This window comes from Pezoporus wallicus, unplaced genomic scaffold, assembly GCF_028554395.1.
Source record: "Pezoporus wallicus isolate ANWC-B61680 ecotype Strahan unplaced genomic scaffold, APGP_CSIRO_Pwel_v1 contig_3568, whole genome shotgun sequence".
In the NCBI taxonomy this organism is placed as follows: domain Eukaryota; kingdom Metazoa; phylum Chordata; class Aves; order Psittaciformes; family Psittacidae; genus Pezoporus; species Pezoporus wallicus.
Window position 1 is genome coordinate 1,898,442 of NW_026637826.1, and position 17,450 is coordinate 1,915,891.

General features: G+C 43.6%; 2 protein-coding genes across 2 annotated transcripts in view; both read left to right on the top strand.

Annotated features, from left to right (window-relative positions):
* Nucleotides 1–7,255, top strand: part of SFMBT1 (Scm like with four mbt domains 1) — a 73,070-nt gene extending 65,815 nt beyond the window's left edge. Inside the window, exons 16-21 of the mRNA XM_057407742.1 lie at nt 1,260–1,369; nt 2,084–2,259; nt 2,989–3,167; nt 3,363–3,608; nt 4,124–4,252; nt 5,132–7,255. Coding sequence (XP_057263725.1) covers nt 1,260–1,369; nt 2,084–2,259; nt 2,989–3,167; nt 3,363–3,608; nt 4,124–4,252; nt 5,132–5,272 — 981 coding nt within the window. The 3' untranslated portion in view covers nt 5,273–7,255. The remainder of the gene's footprint in view (nt 1–1,259; nt 1,370–2,083; nt 2,260–2,988; nt 3,168–3,362; nt 3,609–4,123; nt 4,253–5,131) is intronic.
* Nucleotides 7,256–12,064: 4,809 nt separating this feature from the next.
* The window catches only part of LOC130598378 (musculoskeletal embryonic nuclear protein 1), a 42,216-nt gene continuing 36,830 nt past the window's right edge, over nt 12,065–17,450 (top strand). The window contains exon 1 of the mRNA XM_057407744.1: nt 12,065–12,272. Coding sequence (XP_057263727.1) covers nt 12,098–12,272 — 175 coding nt within the window. The 5' untranslated portion in view covers nt 12,065–12,097. The remainder of the gene's footprint in view (nt 12,273–17,450) is intronic.

A 17,450-nucleotide genomic window follows, 5' to 3' on the forward strand; every position in this document is an offset into this window, starting at 1 on the left:
AGTCAAGCATAAATCATGGTCCATTTTCTGAGTGGCTGGAAAGAGTAAAAGCCTCTCATTTATCTGAGTTACAGCCATCCTGCTACTACTAAACTTCATGTTAGGTTAATGTGGAGTAACCTGTAATTACCACAGTCAAAGGAGTTAGTATCTTTTTATAGCTGTAATAAATGCTTCAATTTTAATGAACAGAATTTAGCTTCAGATAATCCCAGAATTCCTTTACAGTTCGAACTGTTGATGTTAAAACAGAGAAAATGCAGATTTTCTTCATAGAAATGGCAAACTGTTTTCAATAATTAGAAAATTAAAGAATTCTCAGTGTTTTGTAAGTTGGATGTGATTTGCAAAGATCAGATGAGATAGTGGTTTTAAAAACTTCCTCATGTAACTGAGGGAGGGGAAGAAAAATGCACAAATCCTGCGGAGTGTTGCTAGAAGTTCAACCGATATTCTTAGTTGTATTAATTTCAATTATGGCTCTTGCTTAATATATGAATCCTACAGTGAGTTGGGTACTTGCATTGTATTTAATACTCTTCTTTTGAACTGTAGACTTCTGGACTGCTGCATTAGTGGGAATGCAGCTGCAAATTGATTATGCCAAGGTTCTGATGCACCTAATTTGGGAGTGATTTGAAATAAGCACATATTGAAAGTAAGAAATTCAGTTTGAATGCACATTTTTTACTATCCCCCACTAACTTCAGGTTATTCACAACTTTGAGTTACTTTACAGCACCAGAAAAACTCTCATTTTATTGTAATACAGGCCTTATCATGGTTCATAAAAGCAAAACAGAGGAGAGCTTAAGATTCTGCAGTGGGATTTGGTAGCAAGTAGCAGGTTGGCAGGCAGCAAAATCCTGCAGCGTTTTTTGGCACGTTTTCACATGTCAAACAATCTCTTAAGATAATCACTTAGATCTACCTAAGGTTATGCAAGTTTTGTAGTATTCAGCCCCAGGGTTTAATTTAGTGATGTGTAATTCAGGGGCAATGACTTGGAAATTGCTGGATACACTTGTGACTCTGCAGACATATTCTGAAGGTTTGGCAAGGCCCAAAGTGTCAACTGCTCTCTTGTTTTCATTTTGGCAGTATCAGGAGATATCTGAAATCCTGCTGTGAATGAGTGCTTTGATGCTGGATAATTTGGATGAATAGAAGTAATTTCCTATTTTATCCTGGCACTTTAAAACGGATTTTTGTGCAAATAACTTAAGTGTAGTTTCTCCTTTTCTCTCCCTCACTTTCAGGTTCTCACTTTACTGATCAATGCAGCTTACAAACCGAGCCGTGTCCTGCGAGAACTGCAGCTGGATGAAGAAGCTGCATGGCATGGGCATGGAGAGACCCTAAAAGCCAAGTAAATATTTTGTCCTGTTCCCTGTTTAGCTGATCCCAGTAGCACTGTTATGTGCAGTCTGTGCTTCAACATCTCATGTTTCAGAAAAGGAAAAATTGCTGATTGTGTATCAAGATGCTGACAGCCATGAAACTTCCAAATCTTTATACATTTCTTTATGAATATCTGGTGCAGTACATCCCTTCTTAATGCTCCTCAGTATGTCAGGTGTGCTCTGCTACTGGTAAGGAAGCAGCTAGTGATCAAGTAGGAATGGTGTGGTAATAGCACAACGTTGCATATATGCTGGCAGACCTGCAGGTGAGGTTCAAGATAAAGATAATCGTCAGTATTTTAAAGCAGAGACACATGTGCTTAGGAAGCTTCTCAGACTTCCATGGCATTTCCATACAAATTTCTCTGTGGAAGAAGAAGATTTCTCTGAAAGTACGTTATAGCAATACTCTGAAATGGTCTGGCATGGCAGTATTTTATAGTTAACCTAAAGCACTCCCTCATTCTCCTGGTGAGCTTTTTGGGTTGGAGCTTATTGGCAAGATTATTTTGTGTCTAGGAAAAAAGTAGTGATCATATTTGCATGTATTTGATAAATCCAGATATTCCTTTATAGTCTAGTGAAGGTCTTGTCATTAAGTCACTGTGTTTGCATGCTACAGATTAGATTTTCCTGATAATTAGAGGATTCCTGAATTATGACCATATTTTCAATGCTAGGTACAAAGGAAAGAGCTACCGTGCAACTGTGGAAGTTGTGAGGACAGCAGATCGGGTGGCAGATTTCTGCAGGAAAACATGCATCAAGCTGGAATGTTGTCCAAACCTCTTTGGCCCTCAGATGGTGCTGGACAAGTGTTCAGAGAACTGCTCTGTCCTGACAAAGACTAAATACAGTGAGTAGGTTGCTGATCTCAAACAAAGGTGAAGCTTTGGGCGTTATGTTCTTGTTTCTTTTGTCTTTGGCGTCAGAAGGAATCCAAAATACATTGCTTTGCTTACACAGAGAGCTTGAGCACCACAAAATGTCCATGTGCCAGTGTGTAAGGGAGAAAAAAAGAACTCTATATTAAGTGGTAGAACCGTGGCTTTATTTTTTTGTTGTGTGCTTAAAGCTTTATCTGCTGAAGACAACTTCTGGAACAAGAGCTGCCTCTGATACTGTAATTAAGGCGGCATTGTGATTCCTTTACCAACTTGGTGTGCAACAAAATAAAACACCATCAAGCTCTTTTCTTAGCTTTTAGGAGTTTTAGGGGTTTTTTAAAGCAAACTTTAACCATTTGACACTGTGAGAACAAACAGTCCATTGAAGTTGTGTTTAAAAACTATAAAACATCACCAAAAGCACCATTAGATTAGACCAAGTCTGTGGTTGATGATTTTTATATAAAATCTGATCATTTGGGGCTTCTCAGAGGTAGAGGAAGTAAATCTTTATAGGGCAGATAAAACTGATTGGTAACTCTTCTTCCTTAACCCAAATTGAAGAGGAGAATACAGACATGGGGATTTCTATAGGAAAATGTCCTTCTGCTGATTTCCCAGTCCTGATGATGGACAAACATAACTAGCGACATTGAAGGTACGTTTCAACACGGTGCTCCTTTCTTCTGTCCTGGTAGCGCACTATTACGGAAAGCGGAAAAACAAGCGGATAGGTAGGCCTCCGGGTGGCCACAGTAACCTGGAAGTAGCCATGAAGAAACCAAATAAAAGACGGAAGAGACGAAAACATTTTTTTGTTCATAAGAAAAAACGTTCTTCTGCGTCAGTGGATAACACTCCAGCGGGATCTCCCCAGGTATGGACTGCCAACAACTTTGATCGATACACTATGTGATCTTTGACCAGCTCCATTTGAAACAACACTTAGTTGCTTGTAAGCTCAGCTTACAGCTGACAAATGGGTGGCAGTTACAGCTTTTGTCCTAAACTTCCCTTTTTTGTATTTATTTTTTTTTGTTTTATCACTTTTTTTTTTTCTCTACTTCTTCAGGGCAGTGGGGGAGAAGAAGAGGATGACCAGGATGAGGTAGATGAAGAGTCTCTGACTGAGGATAGTACATCAGAGCACCAAGATGAATTGCTTGAGGAATCAGAGGTATCAGAGAAAAAATCACTGTCATCCTCTCCTACACAGAGTGAACTGTCTCATTCCCTGCCTCAGGACAGAGACAAGCGGAAGAGGAAGCTCAGGACCTTTTCCTTTTCTGATGATGAAAATAAACCTCCTTCGCCAAAGGTAACATTGAATGTAGATTTCTATTCTAGCTTGCTCACTGTTGGGCAAGAATGAATATCGTGGGAGTATTTACCATCATCATCATACATGTAAAAAATACTCTGCTACCCCATAAAAGGCATTGTGAAGACACTACAGAATAAATACACAATTTTTACTATGGTCTTATTACAGCACTGTAATAGAAGACTAAACAGCAAGCTGTAGACAGAATGGTGAGCTTTCCATTTCCCAGCTGCTAGCAGTCTTCTTGGTTCAACTGGAGCAGTGATGTGGTATTGACCAAATCCTGGTTTTAGATCCCTGCTTAATGGCTCTAATGATGTTTTAGCCTACACTCTCAGCACAGTGCTGTTCTGCACATCTCTGCTAACCAAGAAACCTCTGCAATTTGTGCTCTCGTTAGACCTTTACTTGGCAGCTGAATGTTTGAGTGTGGTGGAGTAGAGGAGAGTGTTGGCCCATTCCATATGTAATATTTTTGGAATCGTTTTTGTGCTGGGTGGCTTGTCTAGGACATAAAGGTGGAAGTTGCTGAAAAGCTGCAGCTGGACAGTAACCCTCTGGAGTGGAGCGTGGCTGACGTTGTACGATTCCTCAAATCCACTGACTGTGCACCACTGGCAAGAATCTTCCTTGATCAGGTATTATTTTCTGTCTGTTAGAATGTTGAATCTGTCACTTTGCTGCTTATCTTCTAACGAATCACCAAAAGAAGCTACTTTAAATTCTCTAATGGTCTTTTGAGGAAAAAAAAGGTGTGCAACCTTCTGCATTTTGGGAGAGAAGAGTTAAGGGAACAATCAAAATTTTTCAGGTTTCTTAGTACCCAATAGAGAGCATTTGGTCTGTGGGTCGCCCAAATCCCAAGTCTGCATTGTAGAGAATGCCTACAACAAAGCACCATGAAGGCAGGAGCCTGTTTTCTAGGAGACAGAGTTTTGCTGCTTGTGTTGACCTTTCCAAATGATAAATATTTCCTATTTTGCAGACTAACTGCAGGTGTCATAGTGTTCTACAGCTGCACAAGTGAACATTTTTGTCTTTAACTAGGACAGCTAGAGTACATACATGAGTTAACATCGTATCTGCATCTTGGTTAATATTCAACATAAAATTGCCTATCAAAACTGTATTACTAGAACTAATGATGAATATGGTTTGTGGTAGATGTTGCAGAAGATATTCCTTGTGGAACTTCTGTTTCTATAGACAGATGCAGAGGTGAGGTACATTGACTTTCTGCATGAAATTTCCTTGGTTTCCATTGCTAGACTGATCGTGTATTTTCTTTTATAATAGCATCTCAAGAGATTCTGTCCCTTAGGCAGTGAATCTGAGCTGTCAGTTTAAGAAAGAAGTGAAGTTGTTGTGAGTAAGAAAGATTTTTAAGCTTCATGGGATGCATGAAAGAAATCTATAATTCACAAAGGGTCACAAATCTGAAACTGCAGCAAGTCAAAGCTGAAGGAGCAGAGAATATAAAAACACAAAGTCACTATGGAGTTTTTGTCTTCTGACAGGAAATTGATGGCCAGGCTCTGCTGCTGCTGACCCTGCCCACCGTTCAGGAGTGTATGGACTTGAAGCTCGGGCCAGCTATTAAACTTTGCCATCACATTGAGAGGGTGAAGCTTGCCTTTTACCAGCAGTTTGCTAACTGAGGAGCAGCCAAGTTGAAATGGACTTTTGAAGCACAACTACAAAAACATTCTACTTTCTTTTTAGCAAGGAAAGCCAAATGAAATTAAACTGAGGCCCTGGTGACCTAAGAGCATCTTGTCAGCCTCAGGTTTTCACTTTGACGAAAGGAAGACAACATCTGGAGCAAAATGCCAGTGCAAACACGGGCTACTCCACCAGCTGCCAGCTCGGGAACACAGTAGTCTCTTGCTCTATGGTTCCCTTTTTTTAATGTATTTTTTACTGATGACAGAAGTCTCCTCTGGTGGGAAATGACATTTCAATAGTTCTGTTGGCACGGAACTTTAAAAGGAGAACCGGATCCTGTTTACGTTAGCATGTAGGCTGCCAGAAGTAACCTTTCTCTGTTCCTGATGATTCACAGAATTCCCTTTCCTCCCAGTGGAAGAAAACTTGCTTTACCACAGCACTGACTTTGGAATGTGCTCTTTGCACATTCGTGTGTTAATGTTGAGTTTTTAATGAATTTGTTCATTGTAAGGACAACAACATGGCCACAGGGTTCTGAATGTACAGTATAGCAAGAGTGTGGTTCCTTCGGGGTTTTCGTTTGGTTGGTTGGTTTTTGTTTCATTGCTGTTGGGGTTTTGTTCTGTTTTGTTTTTACTACCTCTGTAGCCTGAACAGTAGAAGTGATGAACTAAAAAAGGAGGGAACTGCTTGGTCTGGACAAATCATCTGTAGCTGCACAAGTCTCTCTTCTGTAGGCATGTCAGGAGTACATACCTGATACAAGCATACAGAGTTTCTGTTCCAAAGCTTTAGCTGAAACCTGTGTAAGGCTTAACCTGGATGTTTCCTTTCTCTCATATATCAGAAAACTTACTTATTTTGCACTTCTCTTACAGGTGGACTGTAGGAAAAAAGGAAGGAAAGAGAAAGTGCTTCTGCATTTTCTGTATTTTGGTTGTCAGATTTTTGTTCTTTTTTTGAACTGTGTGAAGTTATTTCCTTTTTTTTATAGCAAACAATTGGGCCATGTACACAGAGCCTGTCAGCAGACTTTTGCTTTGCTACCTGAACATCTTTTTAGAGAATACACTAAGGAAACTGCCTATAGAGGACTGCAACTTCGCTGTGCCAGTGTTTGCATACTGGAAGCTGTCTTATGAGCATGACTTTGTATTTTTAACTATTTACAGCTGCTCAGGATCAGACTTGGTGAAAATGGGAGGGGTTGAGAAGAGGGTTGTATGCTTGTTTCAGAGAAAAGGACAAGGACTAGAAGAGACATCTAATCACATCAGTAGACCCACAGTGGGATTAACTGCTGATTTTAATTTTCCAGGATAATAAAACCCTATCAGCCACTTGCTGTAGACCTCTGCTTTACACTTCAAGTAACAGGGTTTACATTACTTTCCATTAAGGATGTGGGGAACCTTACATCAGGCTCAAGATCTGCATCAGATAAGCATTAGGTTTCAGCTGGCCTGCATGCATTGACTGCCTATTCTCAGAGTATTTGGGGCAGCATAGGCAGGAGCTTTGTGTGCAGCCCTGGTCCTTTATCTCCTGTTCAAATACATTTTTGCAGAAAGCCCCTGGCATGCTGAGGTGTTTGAAGTAGGAAGGTGCTCACTGCAGGTACCTCTTTAGGAAAGACACATATGCTGGTTTCTGATAAACACTGGTTCCTCTGGTCAAATGGATTCATTCAAGCATCTCTTAGGCCTAATGCGATCAGTTACTCTGATGCTGTGAGCTGTGGGATTCAGCAAGGAGGTAGATCGTAAACTAAGTGGAGTTTGCACAGTGTGTCTGCATCTGCCACATAGGTGTTGAGGGGGAGCTACCTTCAATGAAACCTGTTCAGAGTAAGCAGCGAAATAACTGGGGTTTATTTCTTTTGCCCCTTAGAAAAACTGCCTACTAAAGGCAGCACTATTTACAGAAGTACTAAATGAGACTTTTTCCCCATTCCAGAACCAGTAAGTAAATGTCAGACATTTACTGCTGTTTAATAGCCGGGTGTTCCTGAGAGAGGGAGGGCAGTATGTAGCTAGGATGATTTTTTTTCTCCCAAGTTGTAAGCAGAGTCTGAAAACACAATTAAACTGAAATCAAAACGTGCCTCCTTCTTCCTCACACTGGGTATGTGGGTAGTAAACGGCTTTCATATTCTGCTTAGGTCATGCACCTGTACTCCCCTCTCTTAGGGCAAGCTCAGTGGTAAGCCATTAGGCTTGAAAAAGGTTTTGAAAGAAACACTGCTGCTTTGCTGTCAGCATCTTGTCTTGAGAAATGTGACCAGCAGAGAACTTCTGGGGTAGAAGATGATGCTTTTGGATCAGATTTGTCATTCTTCAGGGTTTCCAGAACACCATTGCACTGATACCCAGCAGAACTGACCTGCATAGCCAAGAGATGTTGCTTCCACCTTTCCCCGTGGGCAGATAGATGTCTTTTTAAGTAATTGGCAGGAGAGAACAGAGCTTAAAGGATGATTTAGTGAACCTGTTAATGTGGCGCCTAGGGTTTTAAATACAAATGTCATACTTTTTTTCCATGCAGTAAATAAAGCAGTCAGCAGTTTCAGAGCTTAGTGGGATACTTCCTGGTCACCTTTGGCATGTTTTATAGGCTGGATTTTTCTGCCTTGTTTTGGGAGGCACTGACAGTCTGGTCCCAATGGGATCTATTTTTGTTGAGGTTTTCAAAAGGGATGTTTTCATTATTTGTGAAATGTTTTTATGCACACGGGTACTGTACACTCTGTTTCCTGGAAAAAATGCACTCTGTTTTATTGCTGGATTTAAAAGGGATAATTGGGGCTTTATCTTGATGAATGGTGTTTCTACTTGACTGTTTCAAGTTCCTCTTTCTCTGTGTGTGGCAGATGACACAACTGCACTTGTGTTTGTTCATTTTACTCCAACATGACTTGAAATCAGCTCACACGCTGCTTTAGTTGCTCTCTTTCTTCAAAACTGGATTTTGGCTGAGTCTTGTCGATGTTTCACCAGCAGGAATTGCTGGGGCTGCAGTAATTTAGGCTTCAGGGATTTGTGCTGTCCTCTACCACATCATTCATCATAAAATACAACACAGGTGGAGTACATTGATGGCTTGCTAATGTCTTCAGTACAAGAAAATGTGCCCTCCACTGGGCCTTGTTGATGTGGATGGTAAAAAGAGACTACCTTTGGCTGACCCACTGAGGGTTTGTATTCTTGTGTATTTTCATAGGTACAGTCTTGGTTTTGCACATCATAGCTTTGGAAACCTGGTGGTGCCTCCACCTGGTACTTGTACTGTGCTAAGCTAAACCTTGTTAGGCAGAAGTGTTTTCTTGAGCTACTATAGCTGTCTGTACCACCCCAACAATTCCGTAACAGAAGTATTTGACCTCCATACATGTCATAGAAGGTTAATGTGGTAGAATTGTCCCCCAAAGCCTGAGCAGCTTCAGTCCATCCTAAACTGAACGCAGAGGGTTACAGCACTGATCTTGGTGAACAAAGACTACTTTTTTCTAATGCGAAACATTTCTGTGAGTTGCTCTTTGAGGAATGAAGTAAAAGGCAGATCGTTTGTGTGTTGTGTAGAACTCCCGGAGTGCTTGTAGTCTCTCCTGGGAAATGGAAACAGTACATACAGAGTTTGGGAATGGTTGTTAAAATTACTTTTCCTTGTCAAAGCTTTCAGCAGTATTTTATTGTTTCTTTAGGATTTGCTAGTGTTTATTCTTGATTCCAGTGATGCTTTAAAGGAGGGAAGGAGTATCTGGCTGCTAGGTCTGCAGAAGTGTAAATATATTTACAGTTGATTTGACTGAACACTCCATTCCTCTGTATACAAAGACTTGGTTAAGTTGTTGGCAAAAAGCAAAGCAGCTTCTGAGATTTTTGAATGTAATGGAATAGGCTTCAAAACTGTCAAGCTCATACTGGAAACTGCATACCTTTGGACCAAATCTGTTGTTAGAGGAGAAGTTACTAGATGAAGTAGCCTTACCAGAAAGCCAAAAATACAATGATCCTGTACAAAGCTACTCCATAACCAGTCTTGTCACATGGTGGCAGGCTGGTTACTGCCTACTGTGAGCTCAAATTACCTAAAAGTAACTAAGCACAAAGACATAGGCTCTGTCAGGAGACTTTAAACGGTGGCTGAAGGCTCCATTTTAAAGGGATTGTGTGCTGAACCCCTGTTTCAGAGTGCTGCCGACCTTCCCCAAACATGCATGTAGCCTTGTTTTCAAAGGCAGCCTTTTGGGTGAAGGATTAGAATGGGACTTGGGAGCACCAGATATAACAAGCCTTTTATTGTGAAGTGTTTTTTCTAAAAAAAAAAAAAAAATAATTAATAATGTGTATGAAATATGGCAAAAATGAGTTAAGGTTAGTGACGCTTTGTCTCCGCGGTCATTTCTAGCTTCCTCAAGATCACATCTGTTCTGAAATGCACCAGACTTACAAATGGACTTTTAGATGAGAAGACAAAGTTACTGTTAGGTGTAAAGCCCAGCTTTAAACCCTGGAAGTGAGCAGGTCTTGCACTGGCAGAATTCAGAGGCAGTAGGTCTAAGTGACGTAGCACAGCCGTGGCGCAGAGCCTGTGGAAGCCCCCTAGCCTTGCACAGTACAAGAGGAGTAGGCCTTCTGCTTGGGATCTGGGGCCGGCTCACTCCAGTGACATGGATGAACAATGAGGTCCGGACACCGACGAGTTCCTGCCCACTCTGAAAGCTGTTGAGCACCAGTTTCCAAGAAACCTCATGGAGAACAAAATCAGTCTGGAGGTGTCGTGTTTCTCCTCTCATTTCATTGCTTTTTTTCCCCCCAGTTTGTTTTAAATAGATTTTAAATAATCTTTATAGACAATCAGAGGTCTTTTAGGAGGCTCTGCCCTGAAGGGTACCTGCTCTCCACCTGTGGGCCTCTTTTCTTATACTAACTCATTGGAACTGATGCACTTTTCCTGTATTTTGCCTTTTTTAATTAGCTGCTTGTTCTTAAACAAAGATTTAAATGCATATTGTGTTGTGTCCCTTCTGCTTGTTGTTTTATCTTTCTTTTAACTTTTAAATATATATATATATATGCAGTGAGACTGAAGTACTACATGGAAGAGAAACATGCACAAGAAAATATGCCTATGAAGTCCCACCATTGTTTGAGCAGGTGTAACAATTTAATAAGAGGATTTTTTAAAAACTATTTTGGATGGATATTTTGCTTGTTTTGTCTGTAAATAGTGTACATAAATTTGTGGTATATGACAGTTTTAAGTGGTTGTAAGAAAATTAAAAAAGAGGCTTAAACTGTTCGTGGTGGTTCTGGTGTTAATGTGTTCATGCTGCTTACCATAAGCAGTTTCCTATCTTGCACAAAGTGGGGGGTGAAAACTGTAAAGCATGTTCTGTTACTTGCATGAAAGGTAACTGCACATAGAATCATAGAGTCATAGAATAGTTAGGGTTGGAAAGGACCTTAAGATCATCCAGTTCCAACGCCCCTGCCAGGGGCAGGGGCACCTCACACTAAACCATGTCACCCACATAAATACCAATTGCATGGGCATCATGGTAAGAGCTTGGCTGGGGTGTATACAGCTCCCTCAAACGCAGGAATCCTATTTATCGAAGTCTTCTTCAAAGGTAGCAGGTTTTGTTTCACAGGATGCTGAAATTAATATACAGGAGCTGAGGAAGAACCTATGAATCGAGGTTAGTTTCTTTCATGGGTTGCTTTGAACATAAGAAGATGCTTGATAAGATCCCAAGTGAACCTTGCAGATTCTGCTGCTCCTTCGGGATGGGTTTGTAAAGGTTTACCGTACCCAGCACGTTGGAGTCTTAAAAAAGAGCTGACTTTGCTTTCCCTAAACAACCTGAGGCTCCACAGGATGTTTCAGACAAGTCAGCCTTGCAAAGGTTTTGTTTCCTTACTTGGGGTTGCAGCAGATTGTACCCATATGCTCCTCAGCACTTGTTTCCTGCCTGCGCTTCAGTCGTCTTGAACTGACTTTATACTGGCTGCAGAAAATACGTAGCAGTGAGATGAAATCAATTTGCTTAACGCTGCCCTGAAGCACGGAAGCGTGTAGGGCTTAAGGTAAATCTTCGATACCTTCACGGAGTGGAGTCTGCCGGAGAGACGTGTGACTAGCCCGTGTCAGGAGGCAGCGGCTTGTCTGCCACGGGGTTCAGAAGGGCTCAGGGGAGGTGTGAGGAGCTGAAAACTGGAGGTGTCTGGGGAGACCGGTCTGTTTTGAAGCGTGGACTACGGAGTAACGAGGCGTAAGCGCTTCAAGTTGCGTTTCCGGATTCCTGGCTCAAACGTAGATCTCGTGTTTAAACGAAGCACTGGGTAAATCCTCAGCCAGTGCCAATGTCCAGGTCGGGTGTGGGGGGGACGTCCGATGTTGGGCAGCAGCTGTGGAAGCGGGTCAGGTCCCTGTTTGAAGGGCAGCGCTTGAGGCATGCGATCCGCGTGTGCAAGGCGGGGAGCAGGCAGCTGCTTTGGTCGCTGCTCTGTTCAGGTAACCGCTTGCGTTCCTGAGCTCTTGCTTTGGTGCAGCTCGGAGCACAGGAGCGGGCACCGGGGCCGAGGCGCGCAGGGCTCACGGCGCCGGCCGAGCGGACCGGACCTGCCCCGCCCCGCCCCGCCTCCTCACGCCGAGCTGCGGGGCTGACCCGAGAGGGCCGCAGGGGCGGGACTCTGCCAATGGGATCGCGGCGCCGCCGGTGACGTAGCGGGGCGGGGGGCGTGGGCTCTGCCGCCGGTTGCGCCGTCGCTGTGGCCATGCGTCGCTGAGGCGGGCGCTGGCCGGGTCTCGCCATGGGGCTACCGCCGCCCAACGGCAGCCTCGGCTTCACCGGCGGCCCCCCGCAGCCGGGCGGGGGTGCGGCGGTGGGGCCGGGAGACCGCGGCTGCGAGAACGGGGCCCTCATGGACAGCTTCGGCATCTTCCTGCAGGGGCTCTTGGGCGTCGTGGCCTTCAGCACCCTCATGCGTGAGTTCGGCGGGGGCGGGCCGCGGCCTCCGGGCCTCGCGGGCTCCGAGCGGCCTGGCAGCAGCTGCCGGGCCGCGGCCGCACGGGTCCTTCCGCGTCCGGGGGCTCGGGCTGGGTTAACGGTGCCACCGCCTCGCTGCAGGGCCCTGAGGCCGTCCAGGGCTATATCGGGCTCCCGGCCGGGCGGCGGCCTGAGAAGGTGCAGCCGCGGCCGGGGCTTTGCTGGTGTCAGGTGAGCTGGAGCGGGGCCGTGAGGTGAGGCCGCGGGACACGGCTCGGCAGCTCCGGAGGCCTCTTGGTGCTCCCCGTGCTCCCCTGACCCGGACTGTGCGGCTGCAGGGCTGGGGGGGCGGTCGGTGCGCTCTGAAGGCAGGCGCTAAGGATGAACAGCGTTGTTTCCCAGAGCCTGGGTGTCAAGTGCTAAAAGCACACGACTTTCTGAAACTTGTTTTCCTAATGTTTGCACCAATGTCAGTGCAATTTATCGCTGTTGGTGCGAACACGTATTCGCTTTGAACGCAACAGCAGGATGTAGTGGGGTGTGCAGGATTACTCGGGTTTAAAATATACAAAAGGCAAGGGTTTGGCTGTGTCAGTTTCGTTGCAAGTGCACCTTGTCACATTGTCAACAGCGCAGTCAGACACGGCTTGTTTAAATCGCAGCGCACTGTGCCGCGCTTGCTCCGTACCTTGGAGCTGAAGCAGCCGGTGAGCTCGTGTGGCTGCTTGCAGCAGCTCAGCTCATGAGCAGGAACTTGATACCTGCTCGTTTGAGTTTGGTGGAAAGGCAAGGACTCGAATGATTCCAGCCCTGCCTGCTCTGAGGGAATCGCAACAACGTGGAGCAGTTCTAGTAGATTTTTCTCTCTGTCCCATCCTGTAGTTAGTGTCCCTTCAGTTGTGGAGTGGAAAAGAAGCCCAGAGCTATTACTCAGCTCACCATGAAGTCGCTTTTAACAAAATGTGGGGGAGGGAAAAGGGAGCATGTGTTTTACAGTTTGAGCCAAAGGCCAAGATCCCGTTTATGTTAGAATGGCACTGATACCACGTCATGCTAGTGTCATACTGCTGTGGTTAAGTCAAGTTTGCTAACACACTCTATTTGCATACTTTGGTGTTTCCGTCGCAGCAAACAATTGCATTGCTGTTACGAAAACTATGTATGCATGTAGCATAGTTTTCTGAATGACAGCAGTAGTCACTGGTGTAACACTTGCTTAGTCAGCATCCTCATAACTAAAAGTTTTAAAAGTTTGCAAACAAAAGTACTGCTTTAAGATGATGATGTGTAAGCATTGGGATATGTAAGCGTTAAGATGATGATGTGTAAGCGTTGGCTTTAGAATGAAGAGATACAACCACATAATTCATATGGGTTGTATGTCAAAAGATGAAGAGCTGCAGATGTTATTTGCTGGGGTAGGATTTTTTTCCTGGGAATGGTATCGCTTATCTTCATGTATTTTAGAGTGACACTGGAATGCTCGATGAAGACAAGAAAAAGTGAACACAAGAAGTTTTTAACAGGAAAACAAAAGCCTGGTTGTAAGCTGCACTTCCTGACTTTGGCTAGATATTTTTAAACCATGAACTTTTAGAAGCAGACTGTCAATAAAGGGCTTGTAGTTGTGGAAGAAGGAGGTGAAAGCAAGGGAGCTGGTCCTTGCAATGGTACTGGTGAGGAAAGGAGTCAGTTTCCAAACGAGTTTAGAGCAAAAAGGGTAGCAACTTGTTGCGCTTACAAGTGCTGAAGCAACTGAAGGATGGGTATGTTTGATTCAGGTTTGACAGCCATGTTCTTTTCCACTTAGTTTTGGGCCTGTCTCCTAGCAGGAGGAGAAGCTGGCCTCACAGTGGGCCAGTTATACTGGCAAACTGGCAGTTCCCCCTCAGTTAAGTGCTGTGCTGGAGCGATGGTTTTATCTGTCCAAATGTTACTGTCCTTTTTGTATCATACACAAAGCACCTGGAATGTTGTTCCAAAACCCTTCAAAATTGCCTCTACACATAGGGCTTTTTGTGATCTCATGTGACAGAGAAGTGGGAACTTTTGGCTGGGAACAGGAGGGAGCGTGTGACCTCTCCTCAGCAGTCACAGTTGTTCCTGTCCCTGAGCTGCTGTGGCAGAAGGGATGACACAGCTTCTGGAGCTGGATCACAACTGATACAGCAAGAAAAATAAACAGGGAAGTGTAGTGACAGGACAAGGGGTAATGGGTTCAAACTGAAACAGGGGAAGTTTAGATTGGACATAAGGAGGAAATTCTTTCCTGTGAGGGTGGTGAGGCACTGGAATGGGTTGCCCAGGGAGGTTGTGAATGCTCCATCCCTGGCAGTGTTCAAGGCCAGGTTGGACAGAGCCTTGGGTGAGATGGTTTAGTGTGAGGTGTCCCTGCCCATGGCAGGAGGGTTGGAACTGGATGATCTTAAGGTCCTTTCCAACCCGAACTATTCTATGATTCTGTGAAATGTGGTTACTTGTAAGCCGGAGGATTTCTGTGCTCTGGTCCTCCAGCTGTCCAGCACAACTGAGCTGGTCGTGCTGAGGGAGAAACAAGTGGCTGTACGTGTGGACTGCTGGAGAAGTAGCACTGCTAACAGGGCAGAGATGGGCCTCCCTTTTGAATGGCATGAATTGTTTGTGTGTGGCTGTATCACTTCTCCAGCTCTTTGTAAAAAGTCAGAGAGCTGAAGACAAACGACTGGCTGGTATTTAAATTTAATAATTAAATTTGACTTATAAAGGGAAAATCGCTTGTCTTTTTGTGTGGTGGTCCTTTTTTGCCTTCTATTTGGAAGGGAATCCTAGAAGGAGATGCTAAAATACTTGGATATAAATGGTGCAGAATCCTATGTAGAAACAGAAATGAAAGTAATGACAACAGAAATACATTGTGGAATTGCTCTGTATGCACAGAGGCTGTTTTCCTTTGAAAAATACTTGATTTGACATGTAAAGAATAGAATGGTTTTTGTAAGTGCCTAAATCAAAGGCTGACCCAGACTTGCCCTTTTCTAGAACTCTTGCCATGCTTGCCTTCAGTGGAATGAAGGCAACTTTGTACTGGTTTGTTCTGATTATAGTAGCTGGCTGTAAGAGGAGGACCTTTCCTTTGCCTCGTTGGTGAAGGTTCATCTACAAATGACTGAAGGGTTATTCTTGGAGCTAAATTGTTTAAGGTCTGACACGCCAGTTTGCCACCTCTTGTTTGTGAACCTACTCAATTGCTGTAAAGTTGTGCTATCAGCTGACCCGCCATTGACATCAGCCAAACTTTGTATTTTAAGGGCTAAAATGTGGTCAAGTGTCAGGTTTTTAATTTGCTGAAGATGTGACTCGGACGGAGGGAGTGTGGAAACTGCCTTGCTGAGACTGTCTTCTAATGCTTCAAAGGATCAGTCATGTTATCAGCTGCCTTGTGCGTGCCCTCACTACTGAATTGGCGCAACCAGGAAGTGACAGGAGCAGAGACTTTCTCGCTTTGAGCTGATGAAGTGACCATTTGAAATTAAATCTGAAGTTTCTTTTTCTTCGTAGCTCTTGCCTCCCAGTTCTGTCACACAGGGAACGAAGAGCAGTTTAACTTATTCTCTTACCTCACAGTAGCCTTTTCAATGAGTGACTCTCCTGCTATTTTCAGATTCAAATATACAACCCGTCGTAACCCCCTAAATCTTTTTCTTGTAGGAGATGCGTTAGTTATCATCTACCCTGACCTTATGCAGGAGCCTTCCTAGCGCCTTAACCAAAGAACAGACGTTTGCATTTGTCTTTATTGCTGTAAGTGTAAGGCCTCCCAGATCTACTACTTAGTCGCTCTGATTTCGGATCTTGCCCTCCTGGTCTTAGTGTAAAGCACTGTGTGCTAGAGAAGTGAGGTACTTTCCTGATGTCTGAGTAAGCAGTGAATATACTTAATATTATTGGAGCCCATCAGTGTGTTGCCTTTAATCACTGTGGATTAATCTTTCCTGCTCAGAGTTTGATTCTCTGCTGTGAAGCTAAAGATGTGTTGAAACACTTTCACCCACACACTACAGATATTCCAGTACATCAGTAGCTGTGCTGAAGTTGGGTGAGACAACTTCTGTTGCTTCCTTCCTAACCATCCACTGTAACTCCATGCCAGAGGGAACTAACTGATTAAAAACTACCTCTTTGTGGCAAATCTGCTTGGCCTGGCAGCCCTTTTGGATCTGGCCACTCATTCTCAAGACTGTTAGCCTGCTTTTTTGAAGTCTGCTGTTTAATTTTACTCTTGTCCCTCCTACCTAAGTGTGTGTTATTTTCCACCCTTGGTTATTTAAGCCAAGCCACTTCATAACAGGAAGTAATAAAAGATACTGTGTGTATATATATATATATATATATATATTTGAGGTCTTTTTTGCTTATAGTGCCTTAAAGGAAATACCTTAAAAACTACATCCCTAGGATCAGTTTACTTCACAGCAAGGTTTTCCCACCTGATAAGCCATTCAAGGAAAGTGAATGCTTCTTCACCTAATAAGCTGTCTTGGTAAATAGTTCAGTGGAATTTGAAATGCTTTAGTAAAAATATGCTTTTCAGAGGTATGATTTCATATTTGTGTGAAGGGAAGGGAGTATTAGTGCAGGAGATAATGTTCTGGGGAGCTGGGACTTGAAAAGGAATTTAAAGTAATTCCAGTGGCCTTTCAAAAAAAGGATCTTAAAGAGAACTATGAGATGAAAAAGAACCAAAGCATATTATTTTAGTTGTGTTCTGTAGTAATTTTCTTTCTGCTTGAGCAGATTTAAGGAACATGAAAATGGCAGGGAGCTGACTTTGATATCCCATAAAATCAGCAGTGGAATACAGGCTTCTGAGTAGCAGTATCAAGTTTATTCTACCTGGCCATTTCCTCAGATATAGGGAGAAGCCTGTTAGCAGGGTGGTGTTCTGTTAACAAAGACATTGTTTTAAAAGACTTGATATTACCTGACTGGTTAACATCCCATCATTGTATTCGCTCTGAGTGATGTGGTACATGTTCACATGGACTGCTGGGGACTGCCTCATCTTCTTTGTGTGACCCATTTTAAAACTTGTCTCATACAGAATTTCAGATCACAAATAGGACCTTTCCTATTGCTGAAAATAGGAAGAGTATTGTACTTGCACGCTGCAGCACACCTTGCAGAATGCGCTGTGTGTT